Genomic DNA, 27,286 nt, shown 5'->3' with positions numbered 1-27,286 from the left:
AGCGGAGAGGACTTTGCTGTCAGATCAAAAGTATCAGAGTTGCAGGAGATCCGAAAGTGCATTCTCTTGGTCAGCACAGTGTCCACGGACGGAGTAGGAGCTGGAGAAACAATCAGAAGCCAGTCGAGGTGGTCTATAGGAACACAACGCACAGGAAAAGAGTAGGAGGATAGTGGCAGAAAAGGTGCAACGAGATATTTCAATAGACTTGTGAGCAATGCACTGGCAGCATGGCCAGATGGTTCAAGGAACACCTAGGATTCAAAACTACCAAAGCACCACCTCCGGCGCCCCCGAAACCGGACTACAGACATTGTCACGCCGCTGTGACCGGTACGCCTGGCTACCAACAACCAAGCTCCGGGGCCACCTCGCTCTATCCAAGCCCCGCACAGCCGGACATTCTTGCTGCTTACAAACTACAAAAGGAACTGGACTTCGAAGACCCGTACACGGGAGGAGGAAATATTTCGTTTGGAACTGGTATGGGCTCTGTGGGGTCGCCGGACATAAAGTATGTGTCACCAAAGCACCGGCTTATAAAGGTGGAAACAATCGAGAAAAGCAACTCTACTCCGGGCAGCGGTATCATAGTCCAAGCTGTTGCTGTTGGGAACGTTAAATCTCCCACTTCACCACCTCCTGAGCATGAGAATAAAGAAAAGGTGCGTTTTTATTTATTATTATTTTGTGTAGCCTTGAGCCTACCTCTCCAATATCCCACACCGGTAACCTTGTAGCTTTTTATAGCACTATAGCCTACACAACTTTGAATCAATCTATACACCTAGGTTCAATTAAAGAGATGGTTCAATAGTTCTGTGATGTGGGCGATTACATTCTCACCATTCAAACCCATTGATTACCATTGAAAGCAGTGGATCAGACCGTGTTCTATCATGTGGGGACTTTCTCAAACAGGGAATGGATAATTGAAACCGGGAGAACTACACTGAACAAATATAAATGCAACATTCAACAATTTAAAGATTTTACTGAGTTACTGTTCATAAGGAAATCAGTCAGTTGAAATAAATTCATTGGGCCCTAATCTATGGATTTCACTTGACTGGGAATACAGATATGCATCTGTTGGTCACAGAAACCTTTAAAAAAAAAAAAAAGTTGAGTTGTGGATCAGAACCAGTCAGTATGTGGTGTGACCACCATTTGCCTCATGCAGCGTGACACATCTTTGAGTTGATCAGGCAGTTGATTGTGCAATGTTGTCTCACTCCTCTTCAATGGCTGTGTGAAATTGCTGGATATTGGCGGGAACTGGAACATGCTGTCGGACACGTTGATCCAGAGCATCCCAAACATGCTCAATGGGTGACGTTTCTGGTGAGTATGCAGGCCATGGAAGAACTGGGACATTTTCAGCTTCCAGGAAGTGTGTACAGATCCCTGTGACATGGGGCTGTGCATTATCATGCTGAAACATGAGGTGGTGGCAGGTGGATAAATGGCTTGACATTGGGCCTCAGGATCTCTTCATGGTATCTCTAGATTAAATTGCAATTGTGTTCATTGTCGGTAGCTTATGCCTGCCCATACCATAACCCCACCGCCACCATGGGGCACTCTGTTCACAATGTTGACATCAGCAAACCGCGCGCCCACACGATGCCATACACTGTCTGCCATCTTCCCAGTACAGTTCCTTAAATGTAAGATATTACAATCTATCCACCTAGGTTCAATTAAAGAGATGGTTCAATAGTTATGTGATGTTGGCATTTACATTTCACTATTCAAACGCATTGGTTACTGTTGAAAGTAGTCGATCAGACCATGTTCCATCATGTGGGGCCATTCAAACAGGGAATGGATCTTTGAAACTGGCAGAACTACATAGTGTATATGTCACTGTTCTCTCACACCTTTTGAACTGGGCCTGTGTGAAGGTGCCCAAGTGCACGTTTTCAAATAATCCAGACCCAGGTTCATTCAACTCTGCTCACCAAGCAAAATCTACACTTTTATAACTAATCTCTGTACTCTAGTCTACTTTGTCGCTTTCATCAACAGAAATAGTGTGTGGACCGGAGACAGATGGCAAGGATGCTTATACAGTCAGTCAGTGTACACCATGTGCCTTGAAGCCTACTGCTTTTTAGGAACACACATACACTGGTTCATTGGAAGAAACCTGAGACATTCAATGTCAGTGATGTTAAGGAATGTACATGCCTCTCTGTCCAGCGCAGGCAGGGAGGAGGACCCAGGAAAAGCACAAGTGTGCATGTGTGAGAGAAAAGTGCAGAAGTATTTCTCAACGCTGCCAACACCCATACTGCATAACTCCGTCTACTATTCCCTGCTCTGAAACCCTAACTAATCACCTGTTGCCAGGTATTTGTTTACTCAGCCTTACTACGTCAGACAAGATCATAGTAGTTTAGTTAGAGCACAACCAAAACCTTATGCAAAGTAAGGCTGCGTATTTACAATTCTGTTATGAAATTCCTTAGTCCCATAAACAGGTTACTTCCTCTCTCCACATCTCCTGTTGTAAGGTGCGGTTTGTTCAGTGTTGAGGGTGCCTGCCTGCCATTCCATAGGAGTTTTTCTATTTCAGTTCAACTAGTGGTCATAAAATATGCCAGTAAGCAGTGTCGTACAGCAAAGGAACATGACAATTGGCAAGCCATTTAAAAGCTTGAAAAACCTCCATATAATAATTGTACAGTGATTTTGCGTATTCAGAAATGGTCTTTTCATTTCTGAAAGTAGTTTCTCGTATGCAGCTGTCATAACATTCAACAATGCAGTGTTTTTTTTTTATTGAATGATGAACAATGTTCCAGAGTTGACGAAATTAAAATAACGGGAAACTGAAGACTCTGTTTCCTCACAGCAACTGACTGCTGTTGGCTAATTAAACGGATTACCGCTGTCTCCTCTTAATTGGGTCTTATTTTGATCTCTGTAGTCAATCAGAGAAGGCATTCTCAAGCAGGAAAATACTGTTGCCTCTGTCTCCCCCCAACCCCCCTTTTTGCAATGGGCACTGGGCACATTTTACATTTTAGATTTTAGTCATTTAGCAGACGCTCTTATCCAGAGCGACTTACAGTTAGTGAGTGCATACATTTTCATAATGTTGGAGGAGCTGGCAGCCAGGCAGATTGTTCTGTAACATGGTTTAAAAATCTCGCGCACTCAAACATGAGCATGATGAAATTGTATCAGATCCATGTGAGTGGTGGGTGAGTTAGAGGGGATTCTGATTCAGAAGACTGGATTTAGACTAAGACTAAATAATAAAGATAGGAGACCGTCTCCAATAGAGTTTGATCTCTAGGCAACACAGGCCTTCAACCTTACACATGCTGACTTTTCGGACAGACAGGCCAAGGTAATGTTGTCAGGTACTGTTCCAGAAGGAGCTATTGTCTAGACTCCTGTAGGGTTTGTCTGCTGAGATGCACAACTGACATTGGTGTAGTGAGAGTGAGAGACCCCAAGTGTGATGGTTATGAACAGACATGGAGAATAGCCTATTCCTTTTCCAATAGAACTACCTGTAGAAGCAAATAGACTTAACATGTATTACACTATGTATTCCACTTGTTGTGGATTTGTTTTTTGAAGACGGTCAACAATTTTTTAAAATCAGTTTTGGAGGTTGTCAGGGTGAGGATTTTCTAATATAATAGCACTAGCCTCTGCTAGCTGATGATATGACTGTTCTTCTATGTTCGGTAACGGAATAACAAAACAAACCGTCACTGTTACCAAACTTTAACTGCACTGTTCTTCAAGTAAATGTGTTTTTGTAAAATGTTCAGTCAATTGTTAAAGGTAGTCCTTGTGCATAGAGTTGTATGGTTTGTGTAACTTTGCAATCATTGGTTTTTGTTTGACATATATTTCAAAGTGAAAAATCTGAGTCTGATATCACTCTGTTACTGTGGAATTGCCCTTTACCAACAACCCAGAAGTGTAAAATCCTTGCTGCACCCTTACTGTGAGGACATATGATTTTCAGCTGGTTTCTCAGTAAAGCGCTATGCGTTGTCTCTGTTCAGATACAGGTGATGGGTGGTGTAGACAGGCCTTGAGTGTCAGGCAGTTTCATCTGATGATAATGCTGCATTTCCAAACAGCCTTGTTCTGACATGGGGTGTTATTTATTAAGATATTTCACAGTTTGTAACATTATGGAATGTAGTGACATATCAAGGCATGTATTATTCTTAGTTTAGGCCTACAACATATCAAAGCATGCAAGGATTCTGATCTTAATTACATTTCTTCAACTGAACATGATCTATTTTAGACCACACAATTTATGGGGACTATACAGGAACTTAATAGCCTGGTCAATTGTGCTGGCTGGAGTGAAATGCTGACTATAGGGAGAGAGAGCTAGGCAAAGAGGACCACACCACTGTCTTGTTACAGCCACAGCCCCATTGATGTTTTAATTACTTGACTAGTGGATGCTAATTATATAACCGCTTACCTAATGCTCGTGCTGCCAATAGCAGAGTCTATACCGTCTAGTGTTTTGTCTAATCTCAACCCTCCAAAGCTTTTTCATTCAGTTAAAATGGTTTGTGGTGGTGGTGGGGGGGGGGGAGAAGCCCTGCAAGGTTGGGGAGTGAAAGCCTTAGTTCATGCATAATGATACAAGGTATGGTGATTACATGAGACCTAGGCCTGCCCCATTTATTTCCATTCTGATGGGCTTTCTATTATAACGACGAGCACGTAGGAGCCAGCCACAGGTAAGAGCACCAGCTTGATTGTTGTTATTTTGAAATGTGTTGTTTTCCTGTTTTATAATGACCTTCATGTTAGAGGGAGATGATCAATTATTATCCAGCTAATTAAAGGCTCTCATCTCTTCCCCCTGGCATGGTCTGGCCTGCTCTACATTTACATTACATTTGAGTCATTTAGCTGACGCTCTTATCCAGAGCGACTTACAGTTAGTGAGTGCATACATTATTTTTATTTTTTTCATACTGGCCACCCGTGGGAATCGAACCCACAACCCTGGCATTGCAAACGCCATGCTCTACCAACTGAACTACATCCCTGCCGGCCATTCCCTCCCCTACCCTGGACGACGCTGGGCCAATTCTGCGCCGCCCCATGGGTCTCCCGGTCACGGCCGGCTACAACAGAGCCTGGATTCGAGCCAGGATCTCTAGTGGCACAGCTAGCACTGCGATGCAGTGTCTTAGGCCACTCGGGAGATATTTCCACAGAGTATCTCCCACTCGGGAGATACTCTACTCAGCACTAACTAACTTCTCAAGGACACATGAAAGTGATGACAGGCACAACCTATGAAATGTGTAAACAAAAGTAATAGTGCATAACAGTCTCCTTGTAAAATCATATTACTAAATATATTGCTGTGTGGCTTTATGAATTAATAAACTGTCCTTAACACCAGGGTTACTCTGGCCTTGATACCCTATGCAGCAGTGTTCTGGCCACGTTATAGTTCCCACCATGGCCCAATGAAGCGGTTGAGTGAATGGGGCCTCAATGAGTCCATAAGCCAGTTTACATACACTATCTATGTCTACAATAATGCAGTATAGGATCATAAACACAACACAGGCAGCTGTCCCACAGCCAACTGCGACATTATATTTGACAGATTTATTCCATGGTTATTTCCTTTTCCTTCCATGTACCTTTTAACAGCCTCTGACTCAGCGATTCATAAAGTCAAGTGATGCATTAGCAGCCAGGGAGACCATGGTTTATTTGTTTTGTCATTTTTATTTGTAATTCCTGTAATTGCCATCTGACAATCTCGGTTGTTCATCTCAAAATCCCATTTTCACTCACACTTTTGTTTCTCTGCTTCTTCTTTCCCTGCATACGGATGGCGTTTCTCTACTCTACATGTATATTTGAGTGTGTTGGTCCCCTTCACATCTCTTTTGAAATGATGACTGCTACAAGTGGGCATCAGCTGCCTGAGCCTCCCCAACGCTGCCCATCCCAGATCACATCTTAGATAATGGAATCAGAGCAGATGCTGTGAGCCAATCAGGTGTTGTTTAGCCGAGTCCTTGAAGGGACAGTTGTGTGTAATTAGCTTACGAGTAGCGTCTCAACAGCGCGTGGGGGTTTGAACCGACGCTCTTTCATTTCCCATGGAATAGACATGCTGCGGCTTTACCTCACGTCCCTTTGTATTTGTCTTTCTGTTCCAATCTCGTTTGATGGTCTGATTGAATTTGTGTGTGTGTGTTCCTGCTGTTTCCCTCCAGCAGCAGTCTCTTGGTGTGTGGCTAAATCAAGGCTGTTTGACTGGCCTGTAGATTAGCAGTGCTTGGTGGTCTGAACAGTCCTCATCATCATTCCCTTACTATCTCAAAGCTTTGACTCTGGCGTTCCTCTCTTCAGGGGGATGTTCTTAGCGCATCCTGCTAGCTCTTTGTTGTTCTGTTTTCTACTCTGCTCTCCTCTCAGCCCTGGTAGTGATAGGAGAAATGTCAGACGTAAACACTACCCGGGCATCTGACCTCCTCGTGGTGGACGGGCACAGGCAACAGAATGTGATGCATGGGTGTCTCTAGACATATGGCCAGTCTCATACCTGTCTTACTATCAGATGGAAGCTGACAGGTTCTGATAGCTGGCTTTAGCTGAATGTCATAGGATTACAGGAAGTGCCCTTCTCCTCCCACACCGACCTCCACACAAACACACGCCTGTTTACTTACACTGTATCGCCAAGGAAGAAGTCTGAAAGGGATTGCTTTCCAAGTGTCAAACCTGAAAGGGGTTGTATTGCTGCTTAATTGTCTGCTCTGTGAAAGTCATTTCCAGATGTAACACCCATGGGAGGTTAAATGTTCTCTTTCATTCTTGAAGGGATATTTATGGTCCAGGCAAAGAGTAGAAGGCACAGAGTACAGTAGGAGTTAAAACATGCTGACCCTTTACTTTTAATGCTCGACAGAGTTTTAACAACGCAAATAATTATACAGTAAAAAATAAAAGGTATGAGTTAATGATGACCAGAGAGCCTAGATAGTGATACTATGTGGAATTGAAAGCTAGGTAGGTCCATGGCGGGGAACAACATTTTGCTTTTTATTTAAAGATGATCAATGAAACATTATTGTTATGTTCACTGGGTATGTTTCACAAGAAAATGAATACTTTCCACATTATGATGATTGATCAAAAAACAAGTTGTGGTTGCTATGGATACGCTGCCCCATAATTACAGCTGAGCCTGGTCTAAGATGATTGCTTTGGCGCAGCATCTCCTTGTAGTCCAGTTAGAGGACTGTTGGGTAGTTTTCAATCATGTTATTGTTCTCTGAAGTGTCCAAGAGGGCCATCCATTTGTTGAACTCTTCAAGCTATCCCAGCTGCCTTGGCAACTGGCACTATTGTATTCCAGCAACAGATTATCAAGCATTTCCAGGTGGACTGGGCAGCCATGTTTTTCTTTCTCTCCAAACAACAATACCCTTCTGTGGTGTGTTATGGGTGTATCATATTCTGTCCTTAACAGTTGCACAGGGAATCAGTTAGTTAGGATATGCTTTCTAAATTCCTATGACCCAGGCAGGAATCCTGGAAGAGCTCTTTAGGAGGAAGGAACCCAGAGCTCTGCTGGTGCTGGGCCAACACAGCTAACTTTTTATTTACACCCCGCCTCAACCCACCAGGATGATGTCATTCTGCATGGGAAAGATGACTACACTACAGGATTACATGGAGGAATGACATGAGGACAAAACTCAGTTGTGAAATGTTGATCTGATCAGGAAAGAGATTATGCATTGATACTGTAGATGTGGACTGTTTTATAGAGCTTTATACAACTTTATAACGACATTAATTGACTGTTTCTGAAAGCTGAATGAAAATACTGAGTAGCATATGGTGTATAACTAGAAGTTTTACAATGGGTTAAGAGGAATGTTCACCTGCTTTTAGTGGTTAGAGCGTTGGGCCAGTAACCAAAAGGTCGCTGGTTTGAATACCCAAGCTGACAAGGTAAAAAATCTGTCAATGTGCTCTTGAGCAAGGCACTTAACCCTAATGTGTTCCAGGGGTGCTGTACTACTAGGCTGACCCTGTAAAACAACACATTTCATTGCACTTATCTGGTGTATGTCACAAAACATTTTGTTGCTTTTATTGGGTGGGGGACATATTAACCAATTTAACACGATGACAAAGTTTGAATGAATGAACCCCCATGTACAATTCTAGTCCTGAGATCTGGAAACATGAACACATTTTATTTTATTCTCTTTTTACCTAAAGAGGGTTAGCAGCAGCTTATCCTGGTACTGTAGCTGTTCCACTGTGTATTTCTCTAGGCTTTCAGCTGTACAACCTGCATGGCTCATGTGAACCCAACAGGTCACAAATGCCAGGCCCTGTATGCAGGCAGTTATTGGCCACTGTAGTCATGAGAGTGGTCTGTAGACACATGACACTGTTTTGTTTAATGACACAGTGTAGTACAGCCTGTAAGGGAAGCCCTGGTTGGTGTGCACATCGTCAGACACTGATTTAAAAGGAAACAAATTGAGCCCTGAGGTTTCATGCCATCCAGGGCACGCACAGAAAGTCTGCTTGAGGCGCGGGTATTTTAACCGCCCGCTGGTAGCTAACAGTAGGACGACCCTCAACCTCAACTCTGAGTACACCACACTGCTGCTCTCTCCACATAGTTGGCCATATTTGACCTATGCTGGGTTTTCTGTGTGTAGAACATAGGAATTATCCCATGGTATTTTAGATATAGTGTAGAGGGGAGTTGAGCTACACTGTTTCTCTATTTACTATCTGGGAGGTAGAGTGGAGCTCTTTAAGGTCTGTGCCCTACCATCACAGTGGAGCTGACCCTATTATCTGTGCTCACTGACAGGTGCTGAGGCTGGAGTGTGTGTGTGTGTGTGTCTGCCAGTGGGGTCGTGGTCGCCATAGCCACAGGCACCATTGGGGAACTGGCCAAACCTCTCATTATAGACTGGATGGGCACTGATGTCTCTCCTGGGCTTCGTAGGACACAGATCTTGTTAGGGGTAGGGTTAGAGAGTTTGCCCTGCTGTTTTCCCTTCCATAATATCCTATAGTTACTACTGTATTACATGTATGTCAGTTTTTATTACTCTGTCTCTAGGTGTAGGCCTAATATAGTTCAGCCACCATATAAATTGCTTGGTGCAGTGATTGGACCAAAGGTAAAGCAACCAGGCCACTGACAGTCTGCTTTTGTTTGGTGGAAAATAAGGAACAAGAGGGTTGCTCCAGGATTAAGGAAGTGCTCCCTTCCTGACAGGAAGTGTTTACAACTTGGTGACATTCCCTTTTGACTGGGGCTGGGCAAGTCTGCGCTAGCTCGCCACTCTCGAACAGTCTGGGAATGTTGACTCTGATCCATGCTAAAATATAACCAGGCAGGGTTAATATTTCCTCATGTTGCAGCTTGAGCAAACTGGCAAAGGGATTGTGATTGTGACATTGTACTGTGTCAATACATAGCTGTGGTGTCGTGTTCTGTTAGGGACCTCCTAGTCAGGTCAGGCTGCAGTGAAGTCTGTAAAGACTCCTTCCCTCTCTCCCTCTCCTGCTATGGGAGGTGGAAAGCCCCGTAGCGATGGCAGGGTGATATGAGACTCCACCCTGCCTGCCTGCAAGTTATATTGTCAGTCTGAGCTGTTGGGTTTGACGTGCAACATTCTCTGTACACGCTCACCACACAAAGGCTATCTGAGGCCACATCGCTTCCGACCGCAATCAAGTCATCCTCCTCACGTCAAACTTCCCTGCTTTGTTTATGTGCAGCTGGCTCCTGGGCCTGCCTCCATTTGTTTTCCCTACTCTGTATAAATCACACACCCAAATCAAAAGGTCATGCTCACTGGATTCTCATTGTTATTTTTATGTCCTACTTTTCATTATTATGTCATTTTTGTCCCCTCTGTCCCTAGCATAGCAAACCACACTTTACTTAAGGCTTATTTCTCCCAAACAACACTAGGCGTGTGTGTGTGTGTGTGTGCGTCTCAGCCTTTTATGCCTCTAGTGGACCAACAACGGGCCCATTCCTCCACACAACTTAACCACTACTCCCTCTTCCTTAAATTCCAAGAGTCATAAATCTATTTCAGAGGGAAAAGAGCTGAGAAAGGAAATTGGATTTTGTCAAGCATATCCTCAAGTGTTAATCTTGAATATCTGTCGAATATTAAGGGCGCCTGAATCTGGGCCAGCCACCCTCTAGTCAAGGTCCTCAGTGTGCTATAAGGGGTCTCTGGGCAGAAGGTGGGGCACAGGGAACTGAAAGAGTTGAAAAGAGATATTCTTTCATAGAAAGGGATGATGGGCTAAAAAAAGGGAATGAAAGAGGGGATTGTACAGAAAAGGTAGAGTACAGCAGGTATTCCTGGGAGACTAGGAGGATGGTGAAGCATTGCGCTTGGGTTTCTGGCCTGACGTTAGGTGATATTACATTAGAAATAGAGAAGCACCTGTTCAGGCTCAGTAAGCTCAAATGAAATGAAATAAATGGTTCATAAAAATAAATAAAAAAAAGGCTCAGCCTCAGTGAGTAGCCTGCTGCTCTGCTGTCCAAAGTGCTGTCCTGTTCATGCTGCGTGCCTCTTGGCTCGGCGTTATGCAACATGTTTATGTCACTCGGGTTTCGAGAGCCTTGGAATGAGAATAGAAAGTGCTTTTTAAAAAACAGAATAAAGAACAAGTTTGTGCAGCAACTCCCTCAACATTTTGAGGACCCATATGGCATTGTCAGAGAAACGACTTGCAACCTTGAGTCTTACTTCATGGATAAAGAGAAAATACATAAAGCTGATACTGTGGCAGACTGGCAGAGTAACGTTATTTTGTCACTAACTTTTAATGGCAGTACTAAAACATCCTCACAGATGTATAATGCATGTCATAGCAGAAAATCATGTTTGTTTTTTCTTAAGGGATCATCAGCATGACATGCCATAAAAGTACAGATCTCCAGTATAAGCAAGGTCTGTGATTATCATGAGTTTATCATCCCTCTGCAGATGATCAGTATGATTTAGCGCTCCCTTAAACCTTGTGTCAGTGTTGGTGTGACTGTCCTTAGTGTGTGGGAAAACCTGACTCCTGTAAGGACTGAATGGCCCTGCCTGCAGCATAGCCTATATCCCACTCACAAGTGTAGGAGGGAAACACTGCACACAGCTGTGTAATGTACCTATTTTATGTCAAGGCAAAGTGTCAAGTGCTGTTCTCTTTTCTCCCATTTTAATGCAGCTCTGATGTTTTTCTTGCTGTAACACTGACCCGTGTTGCAGGGTATTGGCGTCACTGTCGTTGCGTCTGGAAGGGTTCCCATACAAAGTATATGATCAATGACGCACTAAACCACTTCTCCATGTGCCAAAAGAGTCGGCTTTTCCCGGCTGGCGTGTGAAAAGCCACCCCACATGTGCAGCAGCCCAGAGATCTAAAGAAGCCTGTTTTATGTGGTCTGAATCTTAAAGGAGCAGCTGATAAATAGGTCAACATGAAAAAGTGTGAGCTGTGCTTTGAACAACACAGATGTCTGACTGGGGGAAAGACAGAGAGACACGTGAGAATGATGGCTGAACACATTGGAGTGCAAAGAAGGGAGATGCTAGAAATGATCCCCTCACCACAGTGATGCATGCTTGTTAAAGTAGCATGTTTTGCACTCTTTCCTAAATCCTCATTAATGACTGGGGAAATGCATGTTTGGGCGATGTTAGGGAGAAGGGAGGTCTAAATATGTTTTCTTTTGTACCCAGTGTCACCATTTCACATGTACTAATTATCTATAATCTGAACAGCAGAATATGTTCTTGAACGCTGAGTGTGCTTTTGTCTCTAAATTGTTTCTCCACAGGTCTTCTCTAGCCATCAATATTTGTCTCTTTTTTCAGTCTTCCCTAATCAAGCAACATGCTTTAACCTCGGAACATTGAGTTTGAGAGGGCTTTAATAAGGCTAAAAGCAAAGCTGACAAATTAATTCACCTGCAAGAAGACAAACATGATTTTTCTTTACTTATGAGAAGTGCTCTCCTCCACTTAGCGTTGCTCTAGCTTCTATTGCTTGTGACTGATTGAAAACAATGGGCGCTCATGGAAAACATAATTTGATTAGCTAGCAGCTATCTTCCCTGGTTCTTAAGTAGGCATTCAGGGCTGGCGCTGCCACGTCCTTGTTGAGGCCCATAGAGCCACAGGCTGATTCCCAGTCCAACAACCCCTGTCTCTTAGGATACGGCGTAATAAAGTTTCATTAACGTCAGAGCTGCATTGTGGGAAAGCTCCATCTATACAGTCTTTTCACTCATGTGAGAGGAATATAGCCCCCAGCTGGAATCGTGCTTCACAATAGGGTTTCATTGAATCCTAACCAGATTTCCTCTCCCATCTTTGAATCACAGAAGTATCTTATTGATAGTGGCTGTATTGTGTCAACAACAGTGGTTGCAATCGGTTCTGCTTTAGTAAATTGCCTTGTGGCAATGTTTGATGCTAAGCTGTTAGCTTCAGATGACTGGAACTGAGCTGAGTGCATGTATCCTGTATTTATAGTTCAAGATAAGTTGGAGCAATCAGCATTCAACAATAGGCTGTGTGATACAGTGGGGAAAAAAAGTATTTAGTCAGCCACCAATTGTGCAAGTTCTCCCACTTAAAAAGATGAGATAGGCCTGTAATTTTCATCATAGGTACACGTCAACTATGACAGACAAAATTAGGAAAGAAAATCCAGAAAATCACATTGTAGGATTTTTAATGAATTTATTTGCAAATTATGGTGGAAAATAAGTATTTGGTCAATAAGAAAAGTTTCTCAATACTTTGTTATATACCCTTTGTTGGCAATGACACAGGTCAAGCGTTTTCTGTAAGTCTTCACAAGGTTTTCACACACTGTTGCTGGTATTTTGGCCCATTTCTCCATGCAGATCTCCTCTAGAGCAGTGATGTTTTGGGGCTATCGCTGGGCAACAATGGACTTTCAACTCCCTCCAATGATTTTCTATGGGGTTGAGATCTGGAGACTGGCTAGGCCACTCCAGGACCTTGAATTGCTTCTTACGAAGCCACTCCTTCGTTGCCCGGGCGGTGTGTTTGGGATCATTGTCATGCTGAAAGACCCAGCCACGTTTCATCTTCAATACCCTTGCTGATGGAAGGAGATTTTCACTCAAAATCTCACAATACATGGCCCCATTCATTCTTTCCTTTACACGGATCAGTCGTCCTGGTCCCTTTGCAGAAAAACAGCCCCAAAGCATGATGTTTCCACCCCCATGCTTCACAGTAGGTATGGTGTTCTTTGGATGCAACTCAGCATTCTTTGTCCTCCAAACACGACGAGTTGAGTTTTTACCAAAAAGTTCTATTTTGGTTTCATCTGAGCATATGACGTTCTCCCAATCCTCTTCTGGATCATCCAAATGCACTCTAGCAAACTTCAGACGGGCCTGGACATGTACTGGCTTAAGCAGGGGGACACGTCTGGCACTGCAGGATTTGAGTCCCTGGCGGCGTAGTGTGTTACTGATGGTAGGCTTTGTTACTTTGGTCCCAGCTCTCTGCAGGTCATTCACTAGGTCCCCCCGTGTGGTTCTGGGATTTTTGCTCACCGTTCTTGTGATCATTTTGACCCCACGGGGTGAGATCTTGCGTGGAGCCCCAGATCGAGGGAGATTATCAGTGGTCTTGTATGTCTTCCATTTCCTAATAATTGCTCCCACAGTTGATTTCTTCAAACCAAGCTGCTTACCTATTGCAGATTCAGTCTTCCCAGCCTGGTGCAGGTCTACAATTTTGTTTCTGGTGTCCTTTTTACAGCTCTTTGGTCTTGGCCATAGTGGAGTTTGGAGTGTGACTGTTTGAGGTTGTGGACAGGTGTCTTTTATACTGATAACAAGTTCAAACAGGTGCCATTAATACAGGTAATGAGTGGAGGACAGAGGAGCCTCTTAAAGAAGAAGTTATAGGTCTGTGAGAGCCAGAAATCTTGCTTGTTTGTAGGTGACCAAATAATTATTTTCCACCATAATTTGCAAATAAATTCATTAAAAATCCTACAATGTGATTTTCTGGATTTTTTTTCCTCATTTTGTCTGTCATAGTTGACGTGTACCTATGATGAAAATTACAGGCCTCTCTCATCTTTTTAAGTGGGAGAACTTGCACAATTGGTGGCTGACTAAATACTTTTTTTCCCCCACTTTATATGTTGTTCAAGTTCCCTTTTTAAATGAATATTTGTCTAAACAGGAAAGTAAACATGTGCTGGGCATCCTATTCCTCTCTCCTCCTTATCCCCCCCTCTCTAAGATGGCTTTCATTAGTTCTGATATCATTTTTTACAACTTAAGAACAAAAGACCCGTAGCATCAAAAAAGAGCCCTTTGAAATGCCCTAATTCAATCGAGCAGCCAAGTCCTGAGTTGTATTAGGTTATCAGTGGCTCAAATCCCCTGTGGTGTGGAGACATAAATCACAAACGCCAGTCCCTTTTTTTTCCTCCTCCTCACTCCTTCCCTAGCATGTCGACTCTTGTGGTGGTCTGGTAGGGGGAGAGGTGGGGGAGGCTTAAGCCCCCAGTAGCTCTGACACCCCTCATCCTTTCTGGACCAGCTGTGACATTTGTCACGTTTGTGTGTAACGTCTCCACATTCCATTACTGTCACCAGTCGTTCAGGTAGCTACTCAGGGGGCTGGCTGTCATATTAGCCTTGTGTCTGCATGCGTGCGTGTCTACAGTGAGGGGAAAAAAGTATTTGATCCCCTGCTGATTTTGTACGTTTGCCCACTGACAAAGACATGATCAGTCTATAATTTTAATAGTAGGTTTATTTGAACAGTGAGAGACAGAATAACAACAAAAACATCCAGAAAAACGCATGTCAAAAATGTTATAAATTGATTTGTATTTTAATGACGGAAATAAGTATTTGAACCCTCTGCAAAACATGACTTAGTACTTGGTGGCAAAACCCTTGTTGGCAATCACAGAGGTCAGACATTTCTTGTAGTTGACCACCAGGTTTGCACACATCTCAGGAGGGATTTTGTCCCACTCCTCTTTGCAGATCTTCTCCAAGTCGTCATTAAGGTTTCGAGCCTGACGTTTGGCAACTCAAACCTTCAGCTCCCTCCACAGATTTTCTATGGGATTAAGGTCTGGAGACTGGCTAGGCCACTCCAGGACCTTAATGTGCTTCTTCTTGAGCCACTCCTTTGTTGCCTTGGCCGTGTGTTTTGGGTCATTGTCATACTGGAATACCCATCCACGACCCATTTTAAATGACCTGGCTGAGGGAAGGAGGTTCTCACCCAAGATTTGACGGTACATGGCCCTGTCCATCGTCCCTTTGATGTGGTGAAGTTTTCCTGTCCCCTTAGCAGAAAAACACCCCCAAAGCATAATGTTTCCACCTCCATGTTTGACGGTGGGGATGGTGTTCTTGGGGTCATAGGCAGCATTCCTCCTCCTCCAAACACGCCAAGTTGAGTTGATGCCAAAGAGCTGGATTTTAGTCTCATCTGACCACAACACTTTCACCCAGTTCTCCTCTGAATCATTCAGATGTTCATTGGCAAACTTCAGATGGGCCTGTATATGTGCTTTCTTGAGCAGGGGGACCTTGCGGGCGCTGCAGGATTTCAGTCCTTCGCGGCGTAGTTTGTTACCAATTGTTTTCTTGGTGACTATGGTCCCAGCTGCCTTGAGATCATTGACAAGATCCTCCCGTGTAGTTCTGGGCTGATTCCTCACCGTTCTCATGATCATTGCAACTCCACGAGGTGAGATCTTGCATGGAGCCCCTGGCTGAGGGAGATTGACAGTTCTTTTGTGTTTCTTCCATTTGCGAATAATCGCACCAACTGTTGTCACCTCACCAAGCTGCTTGGCGATGGTCTTGTAGCCCATTCCAGCCTTGTGTAGGTCTACAATCTTGTCCCTGACATCCTTGGAGAGCTCTTTGGTCTTGGCCATGGTGGAGAGTTTGGAATCTGATTGATTGATTGCTTCTGTGGACAGGTGTCTTTTATACAGATAACAAACTGAGATTAGGAGCACTCCCTTTAAGGGTGTGCTCCTAATCTCAGTTTGTTACCTGTATAAAAGACACCTGGGAGCCAGAAAAATCTTTCTGATTGAGAGGGGGTCAAATACTTACTTCCCTCATTAAAATGCAAATCAATTTAGAACATTTTTGACATGTGTTTTTCTGGCTTTTTTTGTTGTTATTCTGTCTCTCACTGTTCATATAAACCTAACATTAAAATTATAGACTGATCATTTCTTTGTCAGTGGGCAAACGTACAAAATCAGCAGGGGATCAAATACTTTTTTCCCTCACTGTATCTGGTACGTTCAACAGTAGTTTACTTTTATTATTATTCGTTTTTTTGTGTTTATAGCTTGAGGAGTTGGATTTTGCTTCTGAATTGTCAATGACTGAATGGCATAGTTAACTCAACTCAACAGAGTTTGGACGTGGGGGAAGCTATAAATTGGTGCGTAGCAGCATACTGCCAAAAATCATCCTATACGATAACCACAAACTCAGACTTCAATGTTCTCCCTTTTATGGCCCCAGATGTTCTATATGATAATTGCCTGTTAGATCCACTTGGTCTACATGTGATGGTGTGGGAGAAGGAAGATTGTATATTTTCCTAGTTCTAATGGAGGACTGCAGCCCAATTGAATTGTAATCTCAGAAGCTCTCTCTCTACTGTGTGGAATGCCAATGCCATGTGGCAGGTGCCTGTTACACTCTCCCTCATTGGCTAATGCTCACACTGATTCGAAATAGACTTCATTCCTTGAGAGCTGCAATGTATTTTAAGCAGTGTGGGGCTATTTCTCCTACTATGGCTATCTAAGCAGCTGCAGGTGTAAGACACAGTGAACCTGGAAGCTCAGCATGACAACAGGCTGGGAGTCATTAAGTAAGTTCTCTCTGTGCTGCTGCAGTGTAGTGATATGTCCTGACTGTGTCCAGGGGGACGAGATGTCATAAGCCTACAAGGTTGCTTTGTGAGGCTACTCACAGCTTACATCTCTGCTTAGAAAAGCTCACATACAGAATAGCACCCTAAATAGAAGCACTGCAGTATTGCACTCACTGTGGGTGAATTTGACTTCATGACAAGTGTGGTGGCTTGGCTATGGTCCCGACACAACCTGACATGCCAGAAGGCAGATGGTGGGTCCCCAGGCAAGCAGGCCGCCAGGCAGGGAGGGAGGGAGGGAGGGAGGGAAGCGGGCGGGCGGGCGGGCTGGCAGGCAGGGAGGGAGGAGGGAGGGAGGGAGGAGGCGGGCGGGCAGGCAGGCAGGGAAGCAGGCAGGCAGGGAGGGAGGAGGGAGGCAGGCAGGCAGGGAAGCAGGCAGGCAGGAGGGAGGCGGGGAGGGCGGGAGGGAGGGAGGCTGGCAGGGAGGGAGGGAGGGAGGCTGGCAGGGAGGGGAGGAGGAGGCGGGCAGGCAGGCAGGCAGGGAAGCAGGCAGGCAGGGAGGGAGGAGGCAGGCAGGCAGGGAAGCAGGCAGGCAGGGAAGCAGGCAGGCAGGCAGGGAAGCAGGCAGGCAGGGAGGGAGGGAGGGAGGGAGGGAGGCAGGCTGGCTGGGAGGGAGGGAGGGAGGGAGGGAGGCGGGCTGGCAGGGAGGGAGGGAGGGAGGGAGGCGGGAGGGAGGGAGGGAGGCGGGCTGGCAGGGAGGGAGGGAGGCGGGCTGGCAGGGAGGGAGGCGGGCAGGGAGTTAGGCAGGCAGGCAGGGAAGCAGGCGGGCAGGGAAGCAGGCGGGCGGGGAGGGAAGCAGGCAGGCAGGGAGGGAGGGAGGGAGGCAGGCAGGCAGGGAAGCAGGCAGGCAGGGAGGGAGGCGGGGAGGGAGGCGGGAGGGAGGGAGGCTGGCAGGGAGGGAGGGAGGGAGGCAGGCAGGCAGGGAAGCAGGCAGGCAGGCAGGGAAGCAGGCAGGCAGGGAGGGAGGGAGGGAGGCAGGCAGGCAGGGAAGCAGGCAGGCAGGGAGGGAGGCGGGGAGGGAGGCGGGAGGAGGGAGGCTGGCAGGGAGGGAGGGAGGGAGGCGGGCAGGGAGGGAGGGAGGGAGGCGGGCTGGCAGGGAGGGAGGAGGCGGGCTGGCAGGGAGGGAGGGAGGGAGGAGGCGGGCTGGCAGGGAGGAGGGAGGGAGGGAGGGAGGGAGGCGGGCTGGCAGGGAGGGAGGGAGGGAGGCGGGCTGGCAGGGAGGGAGGGAGGGAGGCGGGCTGGCAGGGAGGGAGGAGGAGGGAGGCGGGCAGGGAGGCAGGCAGGCAGGGAAGCAGGCGGGCAGGGAAGCAGGCGGGCGGGGAGGGCAGGCAGGGAGGCGGGCGGGAGGGCAGGCAGGGAGGCGGGCGGGGAGGGCAGGCAGGGAGGCGGGCGGGGGAGGGCAGGGAGGCGGGCGGGAGGGCAGGCAGGGAGGCGGGCGGGAGGGCGTGAGGGAGGCGGGCTGGCTGGGAGGGAGGGAGGGAGGAGGCGGGCTGGCAGGGAGGGAGGGAGGAGGCGGGAGGGAGGGAGGGAGGCGGGCTGGCAGGGAGGGAGGGAGGAGGCGGGCAGGGAGTTAGGCAGGCAGGCAGGGAAGCAGGCGGGCAGGGAAGCAGGCGGGCGGGAGGGCAGGCAGGGAGGCGGGCGGGGAGGGCAGGAGGCGGGCGGGGAGGGCAGGCAGGAGGCGGGCGGGAGGGCGTGAGGGGAGGCGGGCTGGCTGGGAGGAGGGAGGGAGGGAGGCGGCCTGGCAGGCAGGGAGGGAGGCGGGTGGGCAGGGAGGGAGGGAGGGTGGCAGGCAGGCAGGCAGGCAGAGGGAGCCAGCCAGGCAGGCAGGCAGGCAGAGAGGGAGCCAGGCAGGCAGGCAGGCAGGCAGGCAGGGAGGGAGGGTGGCGGGGAGGAGGGTGGCGGGAGGGTGGCGGGCAGGGAGGGAGGGTGGCAGGCAGGCAGGCAGGCAGGCAGGCAGGCAGGGAGGGAGGCAGGGAGGGAGGCAGGGAGGGAGGGAGGGTGGCAGGCAGGGAGGGAGGGAGGGTGGCAGGCAGGCAGGCAGGGAGGGAGGGTGGCAGGGTGGCAGGGAGGGAGGGAGGGTGGCAGGGAGGGTGGCAGGCAGGCAGGCAGGCAGGGAGGGAGGGAGGCAGGCAGGCAGGCAGGGAGGGAGGGAGGGAGGCAGGCAGGCAGGGAGGGTGGCAAGCAGGGAGGGAGGGAGGGAGGGAGGCAGGCAGGCAGGCAGGCAGGCAGGCAGGCAGGCAGGCAAGGCAGGCAAGGCAGGCAAGGCAGGCAGGCAGGCAGGCAGGGAGGGAGGGAGGTGGGAGGTTGGCAGGGAGGGAGGGAGGGTGGGAGGTTGGCAGGGAGGGAGGCAGGCAGGCAGGGAGGGTGGCAGGCAGGCAGGGAGGGAGGGTGGCAGGGAGGCAGGGAGGGAGGGTGGCAGGGAGGGAGAGTGGCAGGGAGGGAGGGAGGGAGGGAGGGTGGCAGGCAGGCAGGGAGGGAGGGAGGCAGGCAGGGAGGGAGGGTGGCAGGCAGGCAGGGAGGGAGGGTGGCAGGCAGGCAGGGAGGGTGGCAGGCAGGCAGGCAGGCAGGGAGGGAGGGAGGGTGGCAGGCAGGGAGGGTGGCAGGCAGGCAGGCAGGGAGGGTGGCAGGCAGGGAGGGAGGGAGGGAGGGTGGCAGGCAGGCAGGCAGGCAGGCAGGCAGGGAGGGAGGAGGGTGGCAGGCAGGGAGGGAGGGAGGGAGGGAGGGAGGGTGGCAGGCAGGCAGGCAGGCAGGCAGGGAGGGTGGCAGGCAGGCAGGCAGGGAGGGTGGCAGGCAGGCAGGGAGGGTGGCAGGCAGGCAGGGAGGGTGGCAGGGAGGCAGGGAGGGAGGGAGGGTGGCAGGGAGGGAGGGAGGGAGGGAGGCAGGCAGGCAGGGAGGGGGGTGGCAGGCAGGCAGGCAGGGAGGGAGGGTGGCAGGCAGGCAGGCAGGCAGGGAGGGAGGGAGGGTGGCAGGCAGGCAGGCAGGCAGGGAGGGTGGCAGGCAGGCAGGGAGGGAGCGAGGGTGGCAGGCAGGCAGGCAGGCAGGCAGGCAGGGAGGGAGGGAGGGAGGGTGGCAGGCAGGCAGGCAGGGAGGGTGGCAGGCAGGGAGGGAGGGATGGTGGGAGGTTGGGAGGGAGGGAGGGAGGGTGGCAGGCAGGCAGGGAGGGAGGGATGGTGGGAGGTTGGCAGGGAGGGAGGCAGGGAGGGGAGGGAGGGAGGGTGGCAGGCAGGCAGGGAGGGTGGCAGGCAGGCAGGGAGGGTGGCAGGCAGGCAGGCAGGCAGGCAGGCAGGGAGGGAGGAGGGTGGCAGGCAGGCAGGGAGGCAGGCAGGCAGGGAGGGAGGGAGGGAGGGAGGGAGGTGGCAAGGCAGGAAGGCAGGAGGGAGGGAGGGAGGGAGGGAGGGAGGGAGGGAGGGAGGCAGGAGGGAGGGAGGGAGGGGTGGCAGGCAGGCAGGAGGGTGGCAGGCAGGCAGGCAGGCAGGCAGGGAGGGTGGCAGGCAGGCAGGCAGGCAGGCAGGGAGGGAGGGAGGAGGGAGGGAGGGAGGGTGGCAGGCAGGCAGGGAGGGAGGGTGGCAGGCAGGCAGGGAGGGAGGGAGGGTGGCAGGCAGGCAGGGAGGGAGGGAGGGTGGCAGGCAGGCAGGGAGGGAGGGTGGCAGGCAGGCAGGGAGGGTGGCAGGGAGGGAGGGAGGCAGGGAGGGAGGGAGGGAGGGTGGCAGGCAGGCAGGCAGGGAGGGAGGCGGGCAGGCAGGCAGGGAGGGTGGCAGGCAGGCAGGCAGGGAGGGAGGGAGGGAGGGTGGCAGGCAGGCAGGCAGGCAGGCAGGCAGGCAGGGAGGGAGGGTGGCAGGCAGGCAGGCAGGCAGGCAGGCAGGGAGGGTGGCAGGCAGGCAGGCAGGCAGGCAGGCAGGCAGGCAGGCAGGCAGGCAGGCAGGCAGGGAGGGAGGGAGGGAGGCAGGCAGGCAGGGAGGGAGGCGGGCAGGCAGGCAGGCAGGCAGGCAGGCAGGGAGGGAGGGTGGCAGGCAGGCAGGCAGGCAGGCAGGGAGGCAGGCAGGGAGGGAGGGAGGCAGGCAGGCAGGGAGGCAGGCAGGGAGGGAGGGAGGCGGGCAGGCAGAGAGGCAGGGAGGGAGGGAGGGAGGCGGGCAGGCAGAGAGGCAGGGAGGGAGGGAGGGAGGGAGGCGGGCGGGCAGGCAGGGAGGGTGGCAGGCAGGCAGGCAGGCAGGCAGGCAGGCAGGCATGGAGGGAGGGAGGGAGGGTGGCAGGGAGGGAGGGAGGGAGGGAGGGAGGGAGGGTGGCAGGCAGGCAGGCAGGCAGGGAGGGAGGCAGGCAGGCAGGCAGGCAGGGAGGGAGGCGGGCAGGCAGGGAGGGAGGGAGGCGGGCAGGCAGAGAGGCAGGGAGGGAGGGAGGGAGGCGGGCAGGCAGAGAGGCTGGCAGGCAGGCAGGGAGGCATGCATGCATGTAGGCAGACCGAGAGGCAGGCAGGGAGGCCCCGGGAAGGCAGGTAGGGATGGTCCCCTCTCTCCATGTTCCCCTGCTCCTCCAGCTGGCTGGCATTAGTGCAGTGTGGCAGGACCTTCACAGAGGAGGGGTAACTCCCAAAAACACTCAGACTAATTGATCGCCTCCTCCCAAATACTGGTGTTAGATGTGGGCCAAGGCCCCAAGGCAGGAGAAAGTCAACACCCAAGTAGTGTGGTAACTGCCAACTTTTACTTTCATTTGGACTGAGTTGTTTGCTTGTTTCCCTAAATTCATTTTCTCTGAATAATGGATATGGAAATGTAAGATTGATGTGGAGAAATGTCAAATGGAATGTAGTTGGTCCATTCCATTGCTTCGTTTGTACGTTTTTAAGACTGTTTCTTGGTATCTTAGTCAGAGAAATCCCTGTCGACACAAATTAAAATCTCCGGAAAAAATAGTTTTCAAATATGAAAATATGGTGGGGTAGCTAGTACTAAGTGATAAGGAGAGGTGGTGGGAGGCAGGAACCTGCCATCCAGAACCAGCCTCACTATCAACCTCAGCTTCAGGCTCCAGAGGACAAGCAGAATGGCTCTCCTCTCTCCTTCTCAGTAGCAGCAACATTACCAGGTGCTAAAAAGAGCTTTCACTGGCTGCCTGTGAAAAATGATTGAGCGAACAAGACCAGTCACAGGGCTAAATATACAGAATGTCTAGCTTGGTTGCAATGTTCTTTTCCACTTCGTTTAATACATCAATCTTTTTTGGTCCCTGCTGTTTGATGACAGGACCACACAATCCAATATAATGTTTGTGGGCACAGCGGCTATCCATCGTTAAGCTAGCCACAGCTTTGTGGTGTACAGTAGAACTGTCCTACTGTCAGGTATTGTGCCCTCTCTGAGGAGGGCACTGACATAAGTCATCGAATATCTTCTACTTCCATATACACTAAGATATAGTAAGTATGGGGTTGAAGGCATTCCAGTCATAAGGCATAGTTTCCCTTAATTACTAAACCAGGCTTTCTCCACTGTGTTTACCACGTGGACACACAGATGGCTTCTGGCATACACTGCCTGCCTGCCTGCCTGCCTGCCCTACACAGGCAGCTTAATGCACTGAGGTTCTCTCTTGCTCTCTCCCATATGGAATGTGTTCAGTCAGACTGGGCTTCCAGTGCTCTGGGCTGGCTGTATGTACACTCTCCACCACTATACATGTGATGTATCTCTTGTTTTGGTCAGGATTACTTAGTATCTGGTTTGGGCTGTGCTACTGTATCCATATGGAAACAGACCCAAGGTGACATAGTGTGAAGGGGATAAAGATACATGCCATTTGTAACCGTTGAATACTTCAGGGACAGAAACATTTGTATCCTGACTGGCTGAATTTAATTCAAGTTGTGTGTGTGAGATGTATAATATTTGTTAGGGCTGAACGATTAATTGCATTCGCGATAATATCGCGATTTGACTGAACGCGATTTTCTAATCGCAACGTGCGCGATTTGAGGTGGTCACGTGACGCGACTTTTCATGCTGTCCAGCGCAATGGCCTCTTGCTCGACGGAACAGTCAGAAACTGACACAGCTGATACTTTAATATCGAAGAGGAACAGCACGTCGGTGGTGTGGAACTATTTTGGTTTTAAAAAAGAAGATGCTGAGCAGCGTCAGGTGTTGTGGCAGAGCATGCCGTGCTCCGATTGCTACTTCACGGGGTAACACTACAAACCTGTTTCAGCACTTAAAAAATACCACAAATCAATGCATGACAGTTGTATGACCAAAATGCCGAGCATCAGTGCGCAGACAAGCCAAATACCTCAAGACAGGGATCACTGACAGAAATGTTCGAAAGTGTCACTCCGTATGAACGTAATTCAAAACGGCACGGAGAAATCACTCGGACAATAACCGAGTTCATAGCCAAAGATATGATGCCTCTCAGCACGGTGACCAAGCCTGGGTTCATGGCATTAGTACATACGCTTGATAAACGTTACAGTATACCCTCCCGCACATACTTCAGTCAGACTGCCATACCGGAGCTGTACAAAAAGTGCAAAGAGAAAGTCGCCGTGGAACTTAAAACGGTGGAGTTTTTTGCTAGCACTACTGATATGTGGTCAAGCCGCACAGCTGAGCCGTACCAGAGTCTTACAGAGAACTGTTGGATAAGTATGGCTGGCAGTGCCATACTCGTAGTGAACTTTAGTCTGTGTGGTGTGTTATTGTTGTGTACTTGAGATAAGTGAGGCTCATCTATTTTATATTATAATATTCAAATCGTTTATAAAAAATAGTTTGTCTAAATTAAAAGTGCATTTCTCATTTTTTATTTATAACTTTATTTACTTTGATTTTACAAAATATTTTCAAAGCAAATTCCTTGTTTCAGTTGTGTGAAATGTTACTGACTTGGGAGCAGTAAGATACATACAATTTAAAATTATTTTTTTCTTAAGACTGTACCTTTTGCACACAGTGTTTACAAAGTTCATGCCTTTGTTTAAATTATTTAAATGCACAGTGGCAAAGCCACAGATGTTTCTGTAATGAGCAGTTCAATAAAAATGTCATTTATTTCAAGTCATACATGTTTGAATTTAATTCTAACAAATAGACCCAGCCTATGGGAAAGAACATTTCACACTAAATGTATATACTATTGTGTTGGTCATATTTAAATCATTCATTATGTTTTGTAGGGGAAAAAGGATAAATAAATTAAATCGCATATTAAATCGCAATCGCAATATTGGGGGCAAAAAATCGCAATTAGATTATTTTCCAAAATCGTTCAGCCTTAATATTTGTGGTATGAAAACAAGCCAAAAGAGTGTTTGCATTGGATGTATTTCCTCTTTTAATATCACAGAAGAAAAACAGAGGAGGAACCCATAATTACGCTGTGGCAAACTAGTCCTAGTTATGTTATGTCCCAAAACCTGATGGAAAAGGAGAAGGCAGGCCTTCGGTGTATAACAACACACAGTAGCCAGTATGAAGCACATTTTAAGGGGCTTTTTTAAACCTGTCTAGTGTCTAATCTACCGATTTGTGTAGGTGATCAGTTGGAGCATATACAGTACATGCTACCTTTTTCCTGTATGCTCCTCTTACCCTACGCATCATTGCATAATCCAAGGTGAACTTTTCACTCTTTAATGCTATGCACTTTGAAAGGTTTCAGTTTTGTATATCTTATCTTGTGAAGTGAAATCAAAACTGGATCAGAAGGGGAAGGATGGTGCTTTCCCAGGTGGTGTCAAAGCCTAGAGTTGGGGAAATGCTTTAGATGTGGATCGTACTGAACTGGGTTCCTCGATTCCCCTTAAAGTCCCCGCCTGGGAGGCTTGGCAGGTGTCTTCCCCTGTGAGCTGTATTTCTGAGAAGAAGGGTGTGGAGGAGAGGAAGGGCTGTGGTTGTTCTTAAGGACAGCTGGTTAGTTGGAGGAACAGCCATGGCATGCATTAGCCTGGTTCACCCTAGGATTGCCCTGCTCTGTTCACTAGATGACTGAAGAGCTTATTTAGAATGAAACCAAACCCCTTCCTGCTAACGTATGACTCATGGAGTGTAGTGCCAACCGACTCCTTTCCTGTGTGTGTGTGTGTCTGCGTGTGTGTGTGTGCTTGACTGCATGTGTGTGATTGTCTGTGAAAATGTGTCCTGTGTGTGCTTGTCAGTATACAGTATGCTTGTCTGCACATTTTGTGTGTGTGTGTCGACTTAATCAGGGTAGGTCTCCATTGAGTTGTTTCCCAGATTTTGGACCCAGCCACCCCCACTCCTCCAGTCCGTCTGTCTGCCCGCTGGGTGAACAGACTGGCACCACTATTGATTCTCTGGAGTCCCAACTGAAGATCAGCCTTGTATGTTCACTGCCTGGTACTGGTAGTAGGCAGTCCAACACCCCTCTGGTCCAAACCCTCCTTGGTCCAAACCCTCTCTGGTCCAATCCCTCTCTGGTCCAAACCCTCTCTGGTGAGCCTCTTTCTTTGGAGTCCCTGTCCAACATGGCAGATGGGAGAGAGAGGTCTTCTCCTTCAACTTTAGATCTTTTACTTTTTTATATGAAAACATTCTGTGTGAAGGGGGAGTAGTTTTCGTGGGCCTCAGGAAATTGCTCTGGCCAGAGATGCTGTGACTGTGTGTGGACAGTAATTCTGATACCCTAAGAGTTGGCTGTATTTCTGGGGCTCAGGACAGGATGTCCACTTAATTGCCAGCTTCTGCAAGAAATTCTTAGTAAAGAGAGCAAGACTGCAATTAGCCATGGCTCGCTGCCAACTCCCTGTAAATCTGCAGAATTGTTTCTCTTTAAGACAGTTTACCAGTTCTCTTTTTCTCCCTGCTCTTTGAAAAGCAGCCACTGCCAGAATGCCACGGTATAATTACACGTAGCAGTAGCAGGGCGTACTAAGTCTAAAGAGGAGATGGTGGTACTGAGGCACACGGAGGAAGAGACTGTTATTTATGTCTCTCTCGCTCTCTCTCTCTCTCATCTTCTGTCTGGGTGTTGTGACGTGTGGCGATCGCATGTTCCTGCAGAGGCCAGACTGGTACTATCACTAATACTGTCACCTCACCTCCTCTCCCTCTCCTAACATGCTGACCGGACGCATCACGTGCGCGAGCGTTGCGAAATAAATGTACACATACATGTTATTCAATCATTGCACCCACACTGCTCGTCTGCGTGGCCAGGCGAGTTAATATAGTTGGTTCAGAGTTCGTTTTGATATTTCAACCTACGTATCCTGATCGTGTCTGGTGTGGGAGGAAAAAATCAACATGCGCGTGATGGCGCACGCTGACGCACGCACGCACGGTCTGGTCAGCATGTAAGGTTCCATTTACATTGTCTCCTCGTCTCCTGCCTCTGCAATGTAACTCCCTGTAACTCCGGAATGTGTTGTGGTGTTAAACAGAGCAGCAAAATGTATTCTAATCTTTTCTCACCTACTCTCATCCCCTTCTCCTTCCCTCTCTCCAGCTCATTATCCTGGATGACTATGCAGACCCATTTGATGCAGAGCAGGACGGGGGGACCCAGGCCAACACAGAGAAGGTGACCCAGGCCAGCACAGAGAACGATGGCTACATGGAGCCCTATGAGGCCCAGAAGATGATGGCAGGTAGATCAATACTCTGTTCTCTCCTGGGGTCTTCAAACCCCCAGCACATTACATTTGACATTTTAGTCATTTAGCAGACGCTGTTGTCCAGAGTGAGTAGTGAGTGTATACAATTTTGTCAGTTATCAGTTACCGCCTTCATCCGCCTTTCCAGACGTTTGGGAGATGGGACTCCTGTATCCGCCTGGTCAGCCGTTGAGGACTTGTGGCTTTGTAATTGGAGTGAGTGACTGCCTGCCCGCCAGAGTTTGAGAGCCCAGTCTACCCTAAATTTTCCCGTAACCCTGGGTGGGGGCCCTAACCGGGTGGTGTCAGCCGGAGCCAGCTGAGCCCGAGGGCAGAGGCGTCACTCTGAGGTAACATGCAAGGCAGAGCAGAGCAAAGTGAAGCAAATCAAAGCATAGCAAAGCAAGCATGGCAAAGCAATGCTACCCGCTACCTCTTACTAACTAATCTCTGGTTGGGTTCAGTGTGGCGTTTTTGTTGGTCAACTCTCTCTGGTATCTTGGATTAGCCTTCCATTCAGCCTCAGCCTCTCTGTGGAATTACAGGTTACATGTCTAGTAATGCATCTTAGCCTTTGTAGTGTCGAGTCAATGTTGCTAATCATTGCTGTTAAACAAAGGAGTCCGCCCATACTGAACTTTGATCATAAGTTTTA

At 48.9% G+C, this 27,286-nt stretch overlaps 1 protein-coding gene across 1 annotated transcript; it reads left to right on the top strand.

Moving 5' to 3' along the window:
• Window positions 1-27,276, top strand: LOC123485149 (SH2 domain-containing adapter protein B-like). Its single transcript, XM_045216041.1, has 2 exons — window positions 1-665; window positions 26,484-27,276. Exons 1-2 carry the CDS (start codon window positions 231-233, stop codon window positions 26,697-26,699), a joined length of 651 nt encoding a protein of 216 aa, XP_045071976.1. The 5' UTR covers window positions 1-230; the 3' UTR covers window positions 26,700-27,276.
• The last annotated feature ends 10 nt before the right edge of the window (window positions 27,277-27,286 follow it).

The sequence above is a fragment of the Coregonus clupeaformis genome, unplaced genomic scaffold, assembly GCF_020615455.1.
Source record: "Coregonus clupeaformis isolate EN_2021a unplaced genomic scaffold, ASM2061545v1 scaf0585, whole genome shotgun sequence".
In the NCBI taxonomy this organism is placed as follows: Eukaryota; Metazoa; Chordata; class Actinopteri; order Salmoniformes; family Salmonidae; genus Coregonus; species Coregonus clupeaformis.
Note: the sequence above shows the minus strand (reverse complement) of the source record. Positions and strands in the feature narration are given on the sequence as shown.

What these genes read in the sequence shown, in the direction of transcription:
- LOC123485149 (XM_045216041.1), top strand. Translation starts at nt 231, where the DNA reads ATGGCCAGATGGTTCAAGGAACACCTAGGATTCAAAACTACCAAAGCA. An exon ending in AGCATGAGAATAAAGAAAAG is followed by an intron (nt 666 to 26,483) that starts GTGCGTTTTTAT and finishes CCCTCTCTCCAG; the next exon opens with CTCATTATCCTGGATGACTA.